The 18,487-nt window shown below is 54.7% G+C and overlaps 1 protein-coding gene across 1 annotated transcript; it reads right to left on the bottom strand.

Moving 5' to 3' along the window:
* Positions 1-14,510, bottom strand: LOC114198189 (aldehyde dehydrogenase, dimeric NADP-preferring). Its single transcript, XM_088027041.1, has 10 exons — positions 14,349-14,510; positions 12,652-12,883; positions 12,349-12,434; positions 11,917-12,125; positions 11,583-11,700; positions 10,974-11,115; positions 10,152-10,318; positions 9,714-9,813; positions 9,136-9,266; positions 1-165 (listed from the first exon to the last, which is right to left on the bottom strand). Exons 1-10 carry the CDS (start codon positions 14,508-14,510, stop codon positions 1-3), a joined length of 1,512 nt encoding a protein of 503 aa, XP_087883167.1.
* Between the last annotated feature and the right edge of the window lie 3,977 nt (positions 14,511-18,487).

Genomic DNA, 18,487 nt, shown 5'->3' on the forward strand with positions numbered 1-18,487 from the left:
TCAAAAGGGACGATGTTCTGTGACTGTAACGCCCTGGGACCGGGCCTGGGCAGCGTTCCCGGAATGGATCTGGCAGTCGTTCGGGAAGCTTGGCACCTGCGTGGCACTGTTGTCACGTGAGGGGGCCAAGGGTGTGAGCTTTCTCCCCATCTCGCGATTTAAAACCTGGGTCAAACCAGAGAGGTGAAACCGTGGTGCCACTGCCTACTCCTGTTGTCCCTCCCTGCCCCGCACACTGAGCTTTCCTCTCCTCCTGCTTTGCTAAGAGGCTGATGCCAGTCAGAAGAATCGACAGACGCCTAGGGCGGGCTCCCAGATCACATGGGAGGTGGCAGAGTGGAGGGCTGACATTCGTGGTGGAGAACCTCAGGGCTGGGCAGGGAACCCGAGGCCCCGTCTGAGAGTCAGCGTGGTTGCAAGCGGCACATCTGAGGGCACCAGGGCTGCCTCCCCCCCCCGCCCCCTCCCCGCATGCACTTGGCATTCTGGATCTCCCAGCTAGGAGTGGCTGATGGAGAGACAGCCAGAGCCTGCCTGTCCTCCTAGACCTGGCTCTCAGCCTGGGCAGCTGCTTTCCATGTGACTGTCCCACCAGCCCAATCTGCGTTGCCTCTAAGGAATTAAGCACTTTGAGCGATACCCAACTGGTATTCTCATGCTTTCCTGTAAACAAAGTAAAAGATGCAGGTTATATCGCACCCCAGGCTGGAGAAGCAAGCAGCCAGCAGGAGCCCCGAGGGCAGTGTGTCCGGGGAGGCTGGGACTGAACAAGGTCGTCCACAGTCATTGCCAGGCCACCCTCTCGGGGTCGTGCCTTCCAACCTCCCTGCAAACACCACCAGGCAAGCAACCTCCAGTGCCTATTTCAGAGTAAGGGGCCTCGCCCACGCTCAGGGAACCACAGGAGAAAGTACCCAAAATAATAACTAAAAGTTATTAGCCCCTCATAAGGCACCATGCCAACCGCTTTACCTGCATTATCTCGTTTCATCCTCTCGCTGACCCTAGGAGCTCAGTGTTGATAGCATACTCCCTTGGAAATCGAGAAACAGGCTGGAGGGGCTCAGGAATCTGCCCCAGGTTCAGCTGGCTCTCAGCATCCATGCCTGCTTCCTGCTAGCAGCTTTATCTGCAGCAGGGATCAGAGAGCTTGGACTTGACTCCCAGACTCCCTTGCCTCCAGGGTTCTAGGTGATACTTAGGTTCTGTCCTTCAGAGACACCTGCGCAGGGGTTGGCAGCTTGGGTTGGCGGGCAAGGGCATGGACCGGTGGGGTTTTATGCACCTACCATCTTGTGCTCACTCACCGCCTTGACTGGGGCTGGGGTCCAGAGCCAGTTACAGGGGCGGCGTCCCTTCCCAATCCACGGCTGTGAGTTGCAGAGGTGACCTCTGATTCTGGAGGCGGAGAGGTAACTCTCCTGCTGGACAGTTCTCATGTGCCCAGGGGGACCATTCCTGGAGACCTAGCCTGGACCCCGTGCCCCCAGCTTTTCCTGTGTTTTTGTAGAGACCTAATTCCCTTTATTGAACCTCCTTCTGTTGAAAATACCTGCCAGGACTTTCCATTTCCTGTTCTGATGAGGCTGATACAGTCCCAAAGCTAGTGAAGAGGCAAAGCTGGGGCCAATACCAGGGTCTCCTGCCTCCAGACGCTCTCAGCCATCTGTCTCTCTGGTTTCAGAGTCCAGAGCTTGGGGGCAGCAGTGGCCTGAGTGAGGGGCCAATGGCCATGGGTGTTTAGAATCAGGAGGCCCAGCTAGCATCTGCTTGTATGGTTAGGGAAGGGAGACCGGCAGGGAGGAATTGCTGGAAATCACGAGCAGGAAGTTCAGGTAGGGGAACAAGCCAGCCCTGCTTGGAAGACGCTGGAACAAGGTGTGGACCAAGAGCCAAGAGGAGAGAGATGGACACCAGCCGAGGGGAGGGGAAGAGTGGAGTCTGTTGTGCAGGAAATGGTTGATTCTCTCCATGCTTTCACATGTAAATAACTGAAGACGCTCTTCCAAAAAAAAAAAATTTTTTTTTTAAGGACAGTTTGTTATCACATATAACAAAGACTCCAAAGACAAGGCATCTATATTAGCCCAATACTGTCTTTGAAAGGCCAAGTTGTTTCCTATCCTTCCGCCATAGCCTTCTTGGTAGGTCTGCTTAGCCTCAGTGGGGCTGTCCTCATGGTCACAAGATGGCTGCACTATTCCAAGTGTCACATCCTCATGGTCACAAGATGACCACACTATTCCAAATGTCACATCCAGACACACCAACCTCTAAGAAGAGGAGTCATCCCTTCTGGGCTCCTGTTTTTACCAGAAGAACTGTTCCCAGAATCCCCCAGTAGACTTCCTCTCAGACCCTAATGCCCAAAACTGGGTCTCATGGTCATCCCTAATCAGTCTCTGGCTGGGAAAACACACTTCGTTATTGGCTCATGTTAGGGGCTCTTGACCCTGGCAACATATGAGAATCACTCAGAGTACTTAAAAAAGAAAAAAATGTATATATTAATGCCTAGTCTCCACCCTGGAACATGAATCAAAAGCTCAGGATCCCCGATAATGATGTGTCAATGCAGGTTCATCAATTGTAACAAATGCACCTGTTAGGGGCGCCTGGGTGGCTCAGTTGGTTAAGTGAGTGCCTTCGGCTCAGGTCATGATCCTGGAGTCCCGGGATCGAGTCCCGCATCGGGCTCCCTGCTCGGCAGGGAGTCTGCTTCTCCCTCTGACCCTCTTCCCTCTCGTGGTCTCTATCTCTCATTCTCTCTCAAATAAATAAATAAAATCTTTAAAAACAAAACAAAACAAAAAACAAATGTACCTGTTGATACAGGGGCTATATCAGGGCGGAGGACAGAGTTATGTGGGAAATCTTTGTACTTTCCACTCAATTTGGCTGTGAACCTCAAACTGCTCTAAAAAAATTTTCTTTAAAAACTCTTTAAAGCTCAAGATCCTAGGCATTACTATTTTTTTTAGAATTTCCTAGAATTATTATAATAATCTAGCATGCCACCAGAGTTGAGGAACTATTGGTTTAAAGTACGTAATATTAATTGTGCAAGACCGTTGAATCACAGATCTGTACCTCTGAAACAAATAATGCAATATATGTTAAGGAAAAAAAAAAGAAGATAGCAGGAGGGGAAGAATGAAGGGGAGTAAGTCGGAGGGGGAGACGAACCATGAGAGACGATGGACTCTGAAAAACAAACAGGGTTCTAGAGGGGAGGGGGTGGGGGGATGGGTTAGCCTGGTGATGGGTATTGAAGAGGGCACGTTCTGCGTGGAGCACTGGGTGTTATGCACAAACAATGAATCATGGAACACGACATTAGAAACTAATGATGTATGGTGATTAACATAACAATAAAAAATTTAAAAATAAATAAATAAACTATGTAATATTTGTCTCTGAGCTGGGGACAAAGTGACCTTTCCTGGAGGTGAACATCTGAATGATATGGAGATTCTGCTAGCAAGGATGGAGGGGACGGACTTTGCGGAGGCAGCGGTCACCAAGGTCCTCACTTCAGTCCACACTAGTCAATGGGACCACAAAGAAACTCTGGGGAAGCAGGGACAGAGAAGGGGCTGGTCCGAGGGTGATGGGGACCCACGGAAAGGGCAGGGCCAGGGGGACCCCAGAAGCAGAGCTGGAGATGGGCGTCCACAGCTGCCGTCTGCCCTCCCTTCAGACTCCTGGAGTGCAGCATGGTGGGTTTCCCCATTGCCTGACCTCAGAGATGGCCAGAGACAGAGAGCAGAGTCCCGGTTGTGGTGTGCAGAGCCCTGGGGATGGTGTGTGGAGGGAGGAGGGCCTGGGGTAGCAGCAGTGCCAACCTGGAGGACAGAGGAACTCAAGAGCCACTGCAGGTCAGGGTTAGACTTCTGGGGCCTGTGATGAAGGGTCCTAGATGTGCCTTTCTCAGTCAACCCCTCAAATGCTCACCTCTCAATGCCAAGCAGGGTCTTCCTTATCTGCACAGCATTGCCCTTTTCCAGGTGTTTTCCTTGTGCGTTGTTTCATGCGTTTATTGTCTGTCCCCATCCACGTGGCAGACGCGTTGGCTGCTCAACAGATAACAAGGCTCCTCTGCATTTCCCAGCACTGTTCCGCCTGGTGGGGCCATGTGAGTGGTTCTGGCCAGCGGAAGGTGAGGCGTGGTGATCTGCTGTGTGTGTGACCCTCTGGATCTCCTTCCCCTCTGGGGTGAACCCCAGAGATGGGGCCTCCGTAAGCGGTGGCCTCTGATTGCCTATGCAGAGCAGAGCCCCACCAATGCCCTGTTGGGTTAACCACAGACATTCTGTGGCTAGCTCGTTACCCCAGCCTAACCTAGCCTACCCTGACTAAAACACTCCAATCAACCTTAAGCTCCTCGAAAGCACAGACCTTATCTGTTTCTTCCAGCGCCCAGAATAAATATTTGTTGAAGATGTACTCTTCCTTTCTGTTCTATAACAACAACAAAAGTTTATAATTTGGAAGATGCTGTGACTACAACAAATAGGTTTGTTGTTGTTTTTTTAATCTGAGAATCTAAACGCTAGAAGCGATTGAACAATGGAACGAAGGGAAGATTTGCTCACGTGGCGACCGCGTTGTGAATTGGAAGGTGACAGGTGCCCCCTTGTGTACTCTGTCCAGCGAGGTGTGGGTTGCGATGAGCAACCCAGAAACGTCAGCTGCTTTCATGGGGTAACACATGAGTTGTGACGATTCTTGGCCATTTATGTTCGGGACAATGGCAATTGTTTGGAAAGTTTGAATCATGATTGGGCAAATATTTTTTTGGCCCATTCCTTCAACCAAGAAAAACAGTAGAAAGAAAAACAGTAGATTGAATCACAGTGTTGGGACAAGATCAGGTTGTTTTTCTGCCCTCTCCACCCCCTCCAGTTGTTTTCTTTGAGTTCAAATCCAGTTTGGAAATAGGATTAGACCAGAACAGGTCGGGTTGGGGACGTTTGGACTAAAACAGGTTACACTGCAAGGTGTATGTTTTGTTTTTTTTTTAAGATTTTATTTATTTATTCGACAGAGAGAGACACAGCGAAAGAGGGAACACAAGCAGGGGGAGTGGGAGAGGGAGAAGCAGGCTTCCCGCGGAGCGGGGAGCCCGATGTGGGGCTCGATCCCAGGACCCTGGGATCATGACCTGAGCCGAAGGCAGACGCTTAACCATCTGAGCCACCCAGGCGCCCCTCAACCTCAGTTTCTTAATCTGTGAATGGGCTCATGAGACTAACTCATAGTGCTGCAGGTGGATGGCAGTGAAGGAGAGAAGGAGCTGGGGGTGGGGGTGGGGACCAGCTAAGGCTTTCTCCTTCCTCCCACCTCTGGCCTGGGGTAGGGGGGCTCTGCTTTCTCACTTATCAGAGGGATGCCTGTGGGGCCTAAGCTCGGGGAAGACAAGGGACAAGAAGTCTTTGATCGGGATGTTGTCTTTAGGGTTAATACGGTTTCAGCTTCTGGGCTGTATCATCCCCGCAATACATTCATGCACTTAAATATTTAGTGAGCACCTACTATGTGCTAGTCACTGTTTTAGCCTCTAGGCGGATACAGTGAGTACAACAGAGAAAGGTAACTGCTCTCATTTTAACGGGGAGACACAGGCTATAAGTAGATGAACAGATCAAGTTAAGGACAGATGATAAGAAGCATTTTGGAGACACGAAGCATTTTGGAGACAACAAAGCAGTGATAAAGAATGGGGAAGGACTTGGGGGCGTTGAGACAGGGGTGATGAGACGCACCTGCCATGAGGCTTTGGGTGATGTATGTGTTGGATGGGGAGTTTGAGATATATCAGCTGGGGTCAGAGAGTAAGGTGGGGCCCAGATCATACAGCCCCCTTGCAGGGCAACTTAGGGACCTGAGGATTTTAAACGGAAGGTGGTGTTGGGGGAATAGAATTAAAACCTACATCTCACAACCCAGGAAACCTCTCCGCGAAGGTAGTGGAGAAAGAAAACAGGTTTTTGATTGAGGAGGCATTAAAGCAGAATGTGATGCACACCCCAGGCAGAGACAGAAGGAATCCCACCACCTTATACAGCCAGGCGGAATATTCCGTCACACACACACGTTCTCAAGATGAAAGATAGCTAGTCCTTTGATAAGAGGACTCGGCAGCACCATTTGTCACACAGAGTTCATCCTAACCTCGCCTGGTACTTGGGGACACTATCTGTGCTAACTAATTGGCCTCCTCCAGGGGCAAACGTCTAAATGACAGGAGGTAGGTAGTTCTGCACCTTGGGGTCAAGTGCTGGCCAAGTGCGGCTCCGACCTGAGGAGATAGGGGGCGCTGTTTCCCCGGATGGTCTCCTTTCCAAAAGGTGGCTCCCAGGTCCCTGAGAAAGATCTCCTGACTTACTAAGCTGGCTAGAGGCTTTTTTAGCTTTTTTTTTTTTTAGATATAAAGATTTTATTTATTTGTTTGAGAGAGAGATTGAGAGCACAAGATGGGGGAGGGTCAGAGGGAGAAGCAGACTCCCCACTGAGCAGGGAGCCTGATGCAGGACTCGATCCAGAGACTCCAGGATCATGACCTGAGCCGAAGGCAGTTGCTTAACCACCTGAGCCACTCAGGCGCCCGCTTTTTTAGCTTTTAAAAAAAGATTTCCACAGGTTTCAAAGAGACAAAGAACATACAATGACAATTTTTCGGAAGTCAGTTTATATTTACTAGGAGAGAAAAATGTGTCCCTCTGTTTTTGACGGGGGTGGGGGCATTAGGCCTCTTTTTATAATTTTTTGCTCTCACAGTGGCATGATCTGATTATTTTAAAAAAGATTTTATTTATTTATTTGAGAGAGAGAGAGAGAGAGAGAACGCGAGCACATGAGCAGGGGGAGAGGGAGGAGGGGCTCGATCCCGGGACCCCAGGATCACAACCTGAGCTGAAGGCAGACACTTTTTTCTAGCAATCTTATCTGGGTGCTCAGGGAAGAATGACCTGGGGAGGAGCAAGAGCAGAAGAAAGACCACTCAGTGGTACCATTTTCCGTGGTACTTAGCCCAGGGGCGTGATGGTGAAAATACAGAGCTGCGCTGATGTGGGTGCCCCCCCCCCCGGGGGGTCTTGTGAGGTCTTGGTCCTAAAGGAAAGTGAGGAGTCAAACATGCCTCCTAAGTTTTGGCTTGAGCACTCCTCCGGAGGGTGATGCCACGTTGGCTTAGAGGGAATTCAAGAGCTCAGTCCCGGGCGTGCTAGCGTTACGTTCCTATTAAGAATCTAAGTTCAAAAAAAAAAAAAAAAAAAGAATCCAAGTTCATGGGTCAGGTAGGCAGTTAGATTTATGCGTCAGGAGCTCAGGGCCGGAATTGGAGACTTTAATCTGGGAAGACGGTGGGAGGAGAATGGAGGCGTGGAGTCCCAGGACCCCAGAGGTGAGGGAGAATTGGAAAGAGGGGTGGCCCAGCAGTGGGGCCGGGGAGGGCGACGGCGTGATGGGAGGAGGGTGAGTCTGCCCACGCACTGGCGTCTGGACAAGAGCAGTTTCAGCAGAGTGGAGGTGACAGAGGCTAACCTGGCCGGGTCAAAGTGCATGGAAGCAAAATGTTGCGCAAGAGCAGACTCCCCACTGTCCAGAGGAGTGTCTCGCTGGAAGCAGGACAGCGGAGAAACAAGGCAGTAAGTAGAGGGGCAGTGGGCTTTGAGAGGATTTTGATTTTGTTATTATTCAATTATTTGGATATTTGCAAAGTAAGTAAATGGTGCACACAGGGAACATCCAAGCCATACAAAACGGTTCACTCTCTGCCTGGCTCCCCTCCCCTTCTCCCCACCAGAGGGGGTGAAGCACAGGTAACAGCTTAAGGGCTTTTATTTGGGGTTGTATTGGGGTTTGGGGGGGAGGGTAAATAAAGTATGAGATACTAGAGACTAGGAATGATCCAGCACAGAATGGGGGACCAGGGGTGGAGAGGAAGGAGGGTAATGACGTGAGTCAAGGTCAGGAGTAGGCAAGGTTGAGAGAGGCAGGGGTCCCGGGCCCAGTGGAGGGCTGGCCTTGGTTGGGAGCAGGAAAGCTTTGGCGCAGGGCCTGGTACAGCTGATGACTAACTCTGCTTTCACCATGAAGAGTCCCGTGAGCACCCCCACGTTTATCCCGGAGAGCGGCCAGCCCCAGTCATTGCTACCCACTGCGAGTTTGTAAACCAGGCAGGCAGGCCAGCCTCGGCAGACCTCTCCCCAACCCGCCCCCATGCACCTGCTGGCCAGGCTGGGCTGATTCTTGGCTCCCACTTCAGACCATCGTCCCTTGGACTCTGTCCTAGCTCCTCGGGCCTCCAAGGCCAGCCTCCTGGGCCCAGATGCTGCCTGACCAAGAGTTGTCAGGCACTGTGGGTCCTGGGGGGCCGACCTGGCTTCCCAGCCTCCTGCCCAGGAGCTGCCCTCAGAAATCACCAAGGGGGTTCATGTTGATGACCGTGTGGTCTCACCACGGGACCCCTGAGCTAGGGGTCAAACCTAATTTGAAAGGAGCACATTGGCCTCCAGTTTCTGAGCCATGTGCCATCAAGACAGCCTCCTTGGCCATCGCCTTCACTGGATACACTCCAGAAATGGAGCTGACTCCCATCGTCTAGATGCAAGATAAATGTCTCCTGGACACCAGTGCCTCCTGCCTCACGCCCCCCGGGGGCCAATGCGAGACTTTGGGGAGACCTTTGCTGCGAGTCAGGATGAGAACTGGCGGGGGGCGGGGGTGGGACTGGAGAGAATGGAGGGGGGGTTGCAAAGGAAGCATGAACGCGTGCACGCGCGCGCGCGCGCACACACACACACACACACACACACACACATTTGTCTGGCTGGTGAACTTTTATTGGTCTATGTCCAGCAAGGGGCAGCGGGGACTTGGGGAAGGGAAGCCCAGGGCCCAGATGGGAGTGGGGGCATGCAGTGATCCACAGAGGAGCAAGAGGGGGGCTCCAGGAGCAATCCTCCTAGGGCTGGACAGAGAGGCAGGGGTGCAGCACGGGGAGGCCAGGTCCACTTCAGTGACGGGTCATCTGTGAAGAGGACACAAGGGGACAGGAAGGCATGTGTCCTGCTGGGCCCAGCAGCTCCCTGCAGCCTGGTCTCCGGGACAGCCTCCACCCCCACCTCTCACCTTGGCCAGGCTCGGGGGGTATCTGGCTTTGAGGGACTCATCATTCAGCAGAGGCCTCACCAGGCAGGAGCGGCGGTGGGAGAAGGTCTCAAAGCTCTTCTTGCCGTGGTAGGAGCCCATGCCACTGTTCCCTGCGGGGGGCGGGGGCGGGGAGCTGGCTCAGCCCCAGGTGGCCTGAGACCCCCAGCCCCCGCCTGCAGCCCTCATGCACCCCTTCTCTGAGCCTCCCAGGGGTGGCCGAGCCCTGGAGGATCCCCCAGGGAGTCCACACTGGGGACAACGGAGAGTGCTCCGAAGAGTTCGTTTTCAGCGATGCCACCAGAGAGTTGTGTGACCTCCGGCCCTTGTCCCTTCTCTCGGGGCCTCCATGAAGCAGGCCTGGTGTACCAGGGGGCCTCTAGGAGCCTCTTGGGTCTCGAGGTCAAACGTGGTTGGTGGATATGCTGACAGGAGCCAGAGGTCCACAGGGGAGGGTTTGGGGGTGTCTGAGGCCCCTCCTGAACTCCCAACCCAGGGCTGGGAGAGGGGGGGGACATCTGTAGGGGGCAGGTGGGCAGTGAGCTCAGCCCCGGACTCACCCACACCCCCGTAAGGCAGGGAGTGCACAGAGGTGTGGACCACAACGTCATTGGCTGTCACCCCACCGCTCGATGTCTCTGCAATCATCTTCTTAATCACCTGCCACGGCACCCAGCCCCTGCCTCAGTCTCCTTCCCGGGGCACCCCAGGCCCCTCCCCACCCTGTGTGGGCGCATCCCGGAGCCTCAAGGGCCAGTGCAGGCAGACCCACACTGCGGTCTGAACCCCAGTCGGGGTCTCCCACTCTCCCCAGGTGTCAAACACTTTGTGAGAAACAACTGGTTTCAGAGCTGAGAAAGGGGCTTGGAAGGTTAAGTGACTTGCCCAAGGTCACACAGCAGTGAGCACTGAAGCTGGGATCTGAACCTGGGTCCATGGACCCCTGGATCCTGTTCCCATGATGCCAAGACCCCGGGGGGAGGGCACCCCAGGCCCACCTTGTCGTTTAGAGAGAACACGTAGAGAGCCAGGGGCTTCTCGCGTTGGCTGATGAACTGGATGGCCTCCTCCAGGCTGCGCACACACACAATGGGCATCACGGGCCCAAAGATCTCTTCCTGCATCACCTGGGACTGGGGGTCCACGTCTATGAGGATGGTGGGGGCTGGGGCAGGAAACAAGCAAGATCAGCCGTTGCCGAGGCCCCTGCCCGCCTGGCAGCCCCGGCATCTAGCTCCTTCCTTCCATTCCTGTATGGAAGGCTGCCGAGGCTCAGGTGGGGCATGGACGAGGCCCCCACCTGCCCGGCTCCATCCCGGCAGACCATGGGGGGAACTGTGTATAACCTAGATGGGGAGGCGGGGGGACACAGACACAGGGTCCACCTTGCGAGGGGGCAGGCCCTGTGCCCCGCCCCGCCACCTGAGCCCCTGCTGGAGCTCTTCATTCCCTGCCAAACTGGGGGCAAAGTGGGGTCGCATCTGGTGACCTGCAAGCCCAGGCCCTGGGGGGCCCCTCCGGCTCAGCTCTTGTTGCTCTTGTGGTCTTTCGGTCTGTATCCCCTGCTGATGCAGGGGTGGGGGGAAGAGGGAGCTGCCCTCCGGGCCCCGTGGGCAGAGGGCTTCTGGGCTGGGGCTAGGCGCCTGCCTGCCGACGGTCCCACAGCCCACCCCAGGCCCATGGGTTGTGCCTGCTCCCCAAGGATCTGCGCTCATTCGCCATCAACCTGCGGGGACCCTGGCAGCCTGGGCGGCAGGGGGCGGGGGGCGTGTGACGGGGCGGGGGGCAGTGGTGCTCTTACCAAGGGCGAGCACACGCACCTATGTATCGGGTGGCCGCGTCCCCAGTGCCTCCGTAGGCGACTTTCTGGCCCTCCATCAGGCCCATCACCCTCTGGAAATGCTGGGAGTTAATCATCCTTCCATAGTCACGGGACTTCTTGGCATCCTCTCCATAAAAGTCCTATAGAGAAGAGGCTGGCTTCAGGTAAGGATGCGGACCTTCATTATGGCCATTGGCTGAGAGGTGACCCTGGAGCACAGGGCGGGGCACCACCCAGCTGGTGCACAGCGACACCAAGAGCCACCAGAGTGCCATGACATCGGGGGTGCTCCAGACGTTCACTGCGTACAAACTGCTGCGAGACAGCATTATTTGAAAGAAATATATGCACCGTTGTGTGGACTTGGCGATAGGAAATGGGAGGGAACATACCAACACGTGAGCAGTGATTGTCTTGGGGTGGTGGGGTCCTGGGTGGAATTTGTTTTTTTTTTTTTCTTTTATAATCTTTTTCCAAATGATCTACAGTGAGTGTAGATTACTTTTAGGATCGGAAAAAAAGAAAATCCAGTGTTTTCTAAAGCCTAGACCCACCTCACTGCTTTGCAACCTCTCTTGTCACTCAGCCCCGGGGGGCCCACACTCACTTTCAGGGACTTTTTGAGCTTCTCCGCAATTTGGTTCTGGATGGAGGGGTCACAGAGGACGTAGTCAGGGGCCACACAGCTCTGGCCGCTGTTCATGAATTTCCCCCAGGCGATGCGTCTGTGAAAATTCCAGATTAGATTGCATTCCGCAAGGCACGGGAGGCTCCCCCCAGACAAGCATCTTATTCCGTCAGCTCAGGATCGAGGCACAAGGGGCCGGGCTCCGGAGGGGAGCTCTCAGGGGGCAGAAGCCAGAGGCTGCCTAGACTCACAGCAGGACTTCGGTCTGCGTGAGCCGGAAGGCTCCAGCACAAACAGGTGCCGCACGCCTCACCTGCAGGCAATGTCCAGATCGCAGTCTTTGTCAACATAGCAGGGGTTCTTTCCCCCCAGCCCCAGCGTGACGGGGGTCAAGTGCTTGGCTGCGGCCGTCATGATGATCTTCCCCACGGCAGTATTCCCGGTGTACAGGATGTGGTCAAACCTCTCCTTGAGCACCTCTGTGGTCTCGGGAATGCCCCCATCGATCACCGGGTACAGGTCCTTCCATGGGAGGAGAGAGACGAGGCTCAGGAAAGACAACGACCCCACCTCCCCCTGGCGAGCCAGCCACCATCCAGTAGAACACCCCCCCACCACCTGACACCGGGGCTCCTTTCATCTCTGTGGGAGGGGCCGGCTGTCCTTGCCCCAACCCAAGGCTTAGCCTCTTGCTGCAAAAAAATGCACTGTTTCTCAACCCCCAAAGACCCAGTGAGCACCTCACCCTGTCCAGGTACTGAGGGATCATGGTGGCCAGCAGGTTGGCCATGTTCTCACTCAGCTCCGAGGGCTTGATGACCACTGCGTTCCCTGCAGAGATCAGGGAGTCAGAATCCTGCCCTCCCACTGACCAAGCCGGGAGCCCCATCCGTTCTGTGTCCATCAGACCACGTGAAAGACAGATCCATCAGACCACGACCTGAGCCTGGGGCTCCATCTTCCCCCAGGCCTGCCGTCTCTGGCCAAGCTCAGCAGGGGTGGGACCGTGATTCCTGGTGACTCCCTCCGAAACGGGGCCCACGTATACCTGCAGCAATGGCGCCCACCATGGGCTGGATGGTGACGGTGAAGGGGTAGTTCCAGGTGCCAATGATGAGGACCACACCCAGGGGCTCCGAGTGGATGTAACACTCGTCCTGCTGGGTCTGGGAAGTCTTCTCCACGGGCTCGTCCACAGCCCACTCGGGGAGCTTCTTTATCATGTACTCGATCTCTTCCAGGACGTACACCACCTCCTCGTAGTAGGCATTCCATTCATTCTGTGGTGGAGACAGGGCTCCGTGTGAGTTCACTGGTTGGAGATCGAGGGAGTCACCGGGGCTTGGCTGTGCTCCTGGCTCACTGTTCCCTAGATTTGGGACCCTGACTGAGCTGCTTACCCTCTCCTAACCTCAGCCTCCTGATCTGAAAAATGGGAGCGTGATCTGGACCTCACAGGACTGCTGGGTCGGCATGCTGGACACAGCCCAGTTATGTTCAGCTGCCAGGCTGATGGTGGGTGTTCACTGGGGGCTCCCCAGGCCAGGGGCCTGGGCCAGAGAAGGCACAGAGGGTGCGAGCAAAGCTGAGCATTTGCCACTGGGGTGGTGGGCCTGCGAAGGTCCCTTTCTGACAGCGTTGGGGGCCCAGGCAGGTTTGGACATGTCAAGTTCATGGTGCCTGCGAGGACCTCAGACCTGGTCAGTGATTTGAAGGTCATTAAAGGGTGGGGAGAACCGAGCAGAGGTGTGTCCAGGAATGCTCATAGATTGAAATGAGACTTGAACCCAGGATGGAGCCCTAAGAAAGCCACCTTGAAGAAACAGGTGCAGGAAAAAAGACTGTGAAAGGGAGGACAAAACCCAGAAGAACCTCAGCAGGGGAAGGAGGGAATGAGCAGAGTGTTCAAGGGACCCTGCTGGAGTGGGGGGGGAGGGAGCCACTGTGCAAGGGTGAGGAGAAAGGAGGGGCAGATGGCAAAATACACAACTCTTCCATGCGCTTCGGCTGTGAAAGAGCAAAACAGAATTTGTGAAGTTTTTGTATTAAGATGAGGAATCAGAGATTTAAAAATGCAGCAGAAAGGGGGAGGAGCTCCAGCTAACCCCCTGCTCTTCTCTGAGGCAAAATCGAACTGTGGAAGCAGGGCCAGGCGACTTGGGGGCAGCAAGGTGAAGAGTTTGAAAATTGGGAGGTGTCTGATTCTGCTCAGGGTGAGGGATGGGTGGGGAGGGAGGGAGGATACCCTGTAGAGCAGGGTGCCCTTTGGGACCCCAAGCTGAGATGTTCTCTGGTGGGGGTGGAGGGGACCAGGTGGCCATGCATGGGGCTGAGGGCTGGGGGAATGAGCAGACAAGAAGTTCAGGGTGTCCTGTGCGCAGGACGTGGCTAAACAGGGTGGCCTCGTGCTCCGGGCTGGATGGAGAAGGAAGTGAAGCCAGGAGGGAATGGCAGGCAGATGGGGGGAAGGAGCTGCCGGCCCCTGCTCTGGGCTGCGGGGAAACCGGGGCTCAGAATGGGTTGGAAGGAGTGGTCTGAGCGCCCCATCTCAGAGTCTGATGGTTTGAGCTGCACTTTTCCTCCTCTATAAAAAGGGTCCCGCCTCAGGCAGCCTGCTTTGCGGTTCTAGGCAAAGAGCTGGACACAGAGCGCGAGGCGCGCAGCAGATGTCCCAGACGCGAGCAGCGACCCTTCCTGTTGCTGTTCCAGCCTCCGGGGTGGGTGGCGGGGGGAAGCGGGGCGCACCTTGTGGAGGTCGGCGGTCAGCGCGCCCACGATGTCCTTCTCGTGCTCCTTGATCATGCGCCGCACCGCCTCCAGCTGCTGGATCCGGAACTGCAGCGGGCGGGTCTTGCCCGAGTTGAACGCGGCTCTGGCCCGCTGCACGACCTCACTGATTTTGCTCATGGTGCCTGGCGGGGGGGGGGGGGGGACACCTTGGACCTGGGGGCTTCAGGGCTAGCACCCTCCTTGCTCCTCCACCGCGTTAATTTTGTAGGAAGAGGACGATCTCCCGGGGAGCGCTGGGAAAATGGCATGCTTTTGCCTTCTCAGCTCCCTAACCCAGATGGCTGGTACCCTCTGGCCCTCTCAATACCCCCTGAGCTGATGACAAACTCATCTGCAGGGAGGGCCAGGAAGCAATGACACGCGACGCTAATTGCTCACGGTGAGTTCCCCTGCAGTGTGCTGGGACAGGTCCTTCCTGGCATCTCTCAAGCCCCACTCCCACCTCTGCCCGCTTGCAAACTGGAAGACACTGGCAGGCAAACACTCCAAGAGCTCTGCGCCCCAAGCCAGGCCCCTTTCTGGATTAGATTGGCCGGCTCAGGTTGTGATTCCACAGCCAGCTGATTAAAGAAAACCCAGCATCAGCCTACCCACGCCACCTTTCTGGCTCCATGACTGTTTGCAAAAGCACTGGTTGCTTTGCAGGTGGAACCAGGCTTGGTCTTTAAACCAGAGTGTGCCTGTAACACCTGTGGTGGGACACAGAGTGCGTGCCAGCAGAAGTCTCTCAGAGCTTCAGAGTTCCGCACAGAAGTGCAGAGGGGATTCCTGCTAGCGGAGCAAGGAACCATACTGGCAAACTGGGATGGCTGTCCTGGGGGCCATCTGGCAACCTCCAGCAGAAGCCTTTACAATGTATTTCTCTATGATACCGCAGGTCCACATTCAGGAGCTTACAGACATCTCAGCGTTCCTAAACATTCATGAATAAGCAAGGTCATGAAGGTTGCATATAACCCAGAAATACTGGAAACATCCTAAATGGCCATCAGCAATGGAAATGAGGTACGCAGCACTTATGTAACGGATGATTGTGCAGGATTTTGGAGGGAGGTGCAGCTCTTGTTCTCGGTGCCAGATGTGTCCCAGGCACGAGGCATAAGCATGAGACATAAGAAAGGAAACAGGTTACAGAACAGCAGGCACACTAGGCATGCGCCTAGACGTGTGTGTGCACGTGCACGCGTACGTGTGCCCTTGTACACGGAAGATAAGACCAGAAGAATAACCCTCAACATTGTGACAATAGGTAGGGGTGGGATTAATAGTGATCTCTGCATTCATCTTCTGTGGTGTTTGACTTCTTTTGCAACAAGCTTGCGTTTTTAAAAATGTTTTGTACCTTTTTGAATAGGTAACAGGTGCTCATGGTAGAAAAGGTAAAAAGATATGAAAGGGGCACAGAGAAAAACCTCCCTTCCCCCTTTTCCCTCAGCAATTCCTTACCGTCCCTCCCAGAGATACCCAACCACTTTCAGACACTGCATAACTTCTAGTATCAGAAAAAAAAAAAGAAAACCCACAATACGGCTATTTACATTTTGCAAAAAAAATTATATATACCATATATAGTATACAGATACATATATCCGTATGTAAATATATGTATATATGGTATATATAATTTTGTTTTTGCAAAATGGAAATAGCTGTGTGTGTGTGTAATCCTGCTCAAATTCCAGCAAGCGGTTTCTCATAGCTTCCACGGGGTCCCCTGTCCACGGTGCTGACCCCCACCGCAGGCGTTTCGCACAGAGAGGAGGGGCCCTGCGGGCATCCGGGGCACCCCAGCTGACCACGACCTCAGGCACACAGCTCTACAGGAGGGTCCTGCTTCCCTCGGCCGACTTGGGAGATCAAACCAGGGCAGCAGCCTCTGTCTGGCCACTGGCCGCCGAGGCTGGGCGACCCAGGGTGGAAGAGCCCTGTGTGACCCCAGGTCCGGCACTCAGAACTTTGGGATATCTGGGAAGGAGCCCCCTCTATGGCCGGCATCAATAATGGCATCGCCTCTTATTACAGAGATTATTACAGAGATTAATGGAGCTGGAGAGCATCTCACATTGCACTTGGCACCCCAAGGAGAGCTGATGGAATTCATTTCCCCGGACCAGTCCACCTTCGCACAGCTCTGCATCCCACCCACCTCACCTGTGCCGACTTTGCCCCCAGGTGTCCCTGTGGATGACTTCCCCTCAACCACCCCCTTTAATCCTCACAAAAACTCCATGGCTGCGCCCATGAAGAAGGAACTGGTAGGAGTCCATTTTACAGGTGAGCAAAGGGAGGCCGAAAGACGCTGGATAGTCCCACCTAGGGAAAAAAAAAAAAAAAGAACGGGGTTGGGGGATGGGGTGGGAGGGGGAGTGGGGAGAATACCTTTGACACAGCCTTTCCCAGTGGCTTGAGCTTCTGGAATGAGCAGCCTAGAAGGGACACATTTAAGGACCCTTCTTCCCGCCCACTTGGCCTGGGAGTCCCTGCCCAGGAAGTTTGGGTAACAAGAACAAAAAACAGTGTACGAATATGGGTTCTAGCTAACGACCTCTACTTCCTCTGACCCCAGCTTTGGGGATTAGGCCTTGGGTGGTTTATTTTTTTTTCCTCTTCTGAAATGCAAGAATGAGTCTGTGAAGGCTTGGGCGGGGCTCCCATCCAATCTTCAGAAGGAGCCTCTGAGTTTGCCCTGGGCAAGGGGGTCCTGATTGATTCAGCCTGGCACGTAACTCTCCCAGATTTCCGAAGTTCCACTGCCAGAGGCTGTTCTCCTAATTTCCCTGTTATGTAAGGTCAGCAGGGGGTGAGGCACGAGTCATGGTGAGCACGCACGCAGCTCCTCCAAAAGTGCGTCCCCCTCGCCTCTCGGCCATGTGCACGGGTGTCGGGGCCCCACGGAGGGAGTGATCTCCCACCAGGGGCACTACAGGCTGGGGGCTTTCTCTGCGCGGGTCTGCCCCCCCCCCGCCCCCCGTTGAAGGGCAGAGACAAGGCCAAGAACCAGGAATGCCTGCCTGGAATCTCCCTCTGTGTGGTCACCCAGGAAACCAGCAGTGCTCGGGAAGGAAGGCAGGCATCTGCAAGCCCCTTCCCCTGCTCTTTACCAGCTGTTTGCTGGGCATCTCCTCTGGGCCACCCACCGGGGAAGGAGGCAGACGTCGCTTCCTGTCACTTCTCACACCTGTCCTGTTGCTGCAGACTCTTGACCTCTTCCCTACCAGACTTGCGCTGCCCTTTCCCACCAGCAGGCTCTTCTCCAGGCAGCATTTGGGGGCCCTTGCTTCCCATTTCACTGAGAGGAAAACATAAGGTCTCCAAGAGGGGCCTACAAACCCCCGGGGACGTGTTCTAGTCCTTCTCCTCCCTCCCTAGGAGGCCCTGCCCAGATACCCACTTTCGGTCTTCATCCATTTTGTTTCTCTCCAGAGCATTCGTTGCCCCCGGACATGCTCTCTGCCTACTTATTTCCTTTGCTCCCTGTTGCCCTCCAGCTAGAATTTGGTTTGCTCACTGCCATAATCCTCACACAGTGTCTGGCACATAGTAGCTGTTCAATAAATATTTGCCGAGCGATGGAATGAACAGAACATTCCAAAACAATACGAAAACTGTAGCAAGGATGAGGGGGCCACGGGAGGGGGCGGCGTCTGTGCTGAGTGAAGGGTATTCATGCGAGGAACAGCGGGAGGGTTTGGAACAGCAAAAGCAAAGGCTCAGAGACCGTGAACAAAGTCATGCATCCGCTGCAGTTACTCATAAGCTGTGATGGGCATGCTGTTGCCCGCAGGAGGTGAGGGGGTGGATGACGCTCCAGGGGCGGGGGGCTCATGGGGGCCCCGGGGGCCGGGCAGGCTGTGGGTTTAGTTGGGCGTGAAGGAGCTTATCATAGCCTATCAAAATCAGACCTTGTTTCTCGAGGATGCCTCTGGATAGGGCATGGTCTTGGTGAGGTCTGGACTGGAAACTGCAGCTTGCAGGAATGCAGGAAAGGAATGACAGGACCCCAACGCAGACTGGCAGTATAGCTGGAGGAAACCGGGGCAGGATCTGGTGCCTGGGGGACGGGGGTGGGGGGGCGGTGAGCTGGGTGGTGGGTG

Source organism: Eumetopias jubatus, unplaced genomic scaffold, assembly GCF_037043125.1.
Source record: "Eumetopias jubatus isolate StellerSeaLion01/CBP00866 unplaced genomic scaffold, mEumJub1_p1.0 scaffold_10, whole genome shotgun sequence".
NCBI lineage: Eukaryota > Metazoa > Chordata > Mammalia > Carnivora > Otariidae > Eumetopias > Eumetopias jubatus.

What these genes read in the sequence shown, in the direction of transcription:
- LOC114198189 (XM_088027041.1), bottom strand. Translation starts at nt 14,510, where the DNA reads ATGAGCAAAATCAGTGAGGTCGTGCAGCGGGCCAGAGCCGCGTTCAAC. An exon ending in GGTGGGCGCCATTGCTGCAG is followed by an intron (nt 12,435 to 12,651) that starts GTATACGTGGGC and finishes TGATCTCTGCAG; the next exon opens with GGAACGCAGTGGTCATCAAG. An exon ending in TGTTCTCTCTAAACGACAAG is followed by an intron (nt 9,814 to 10,151) that starts GTGGGCCTGGGG and finishes GTGCCGTGGCAG; the next exon opens with GTGATTAAGAAGATGATTGC.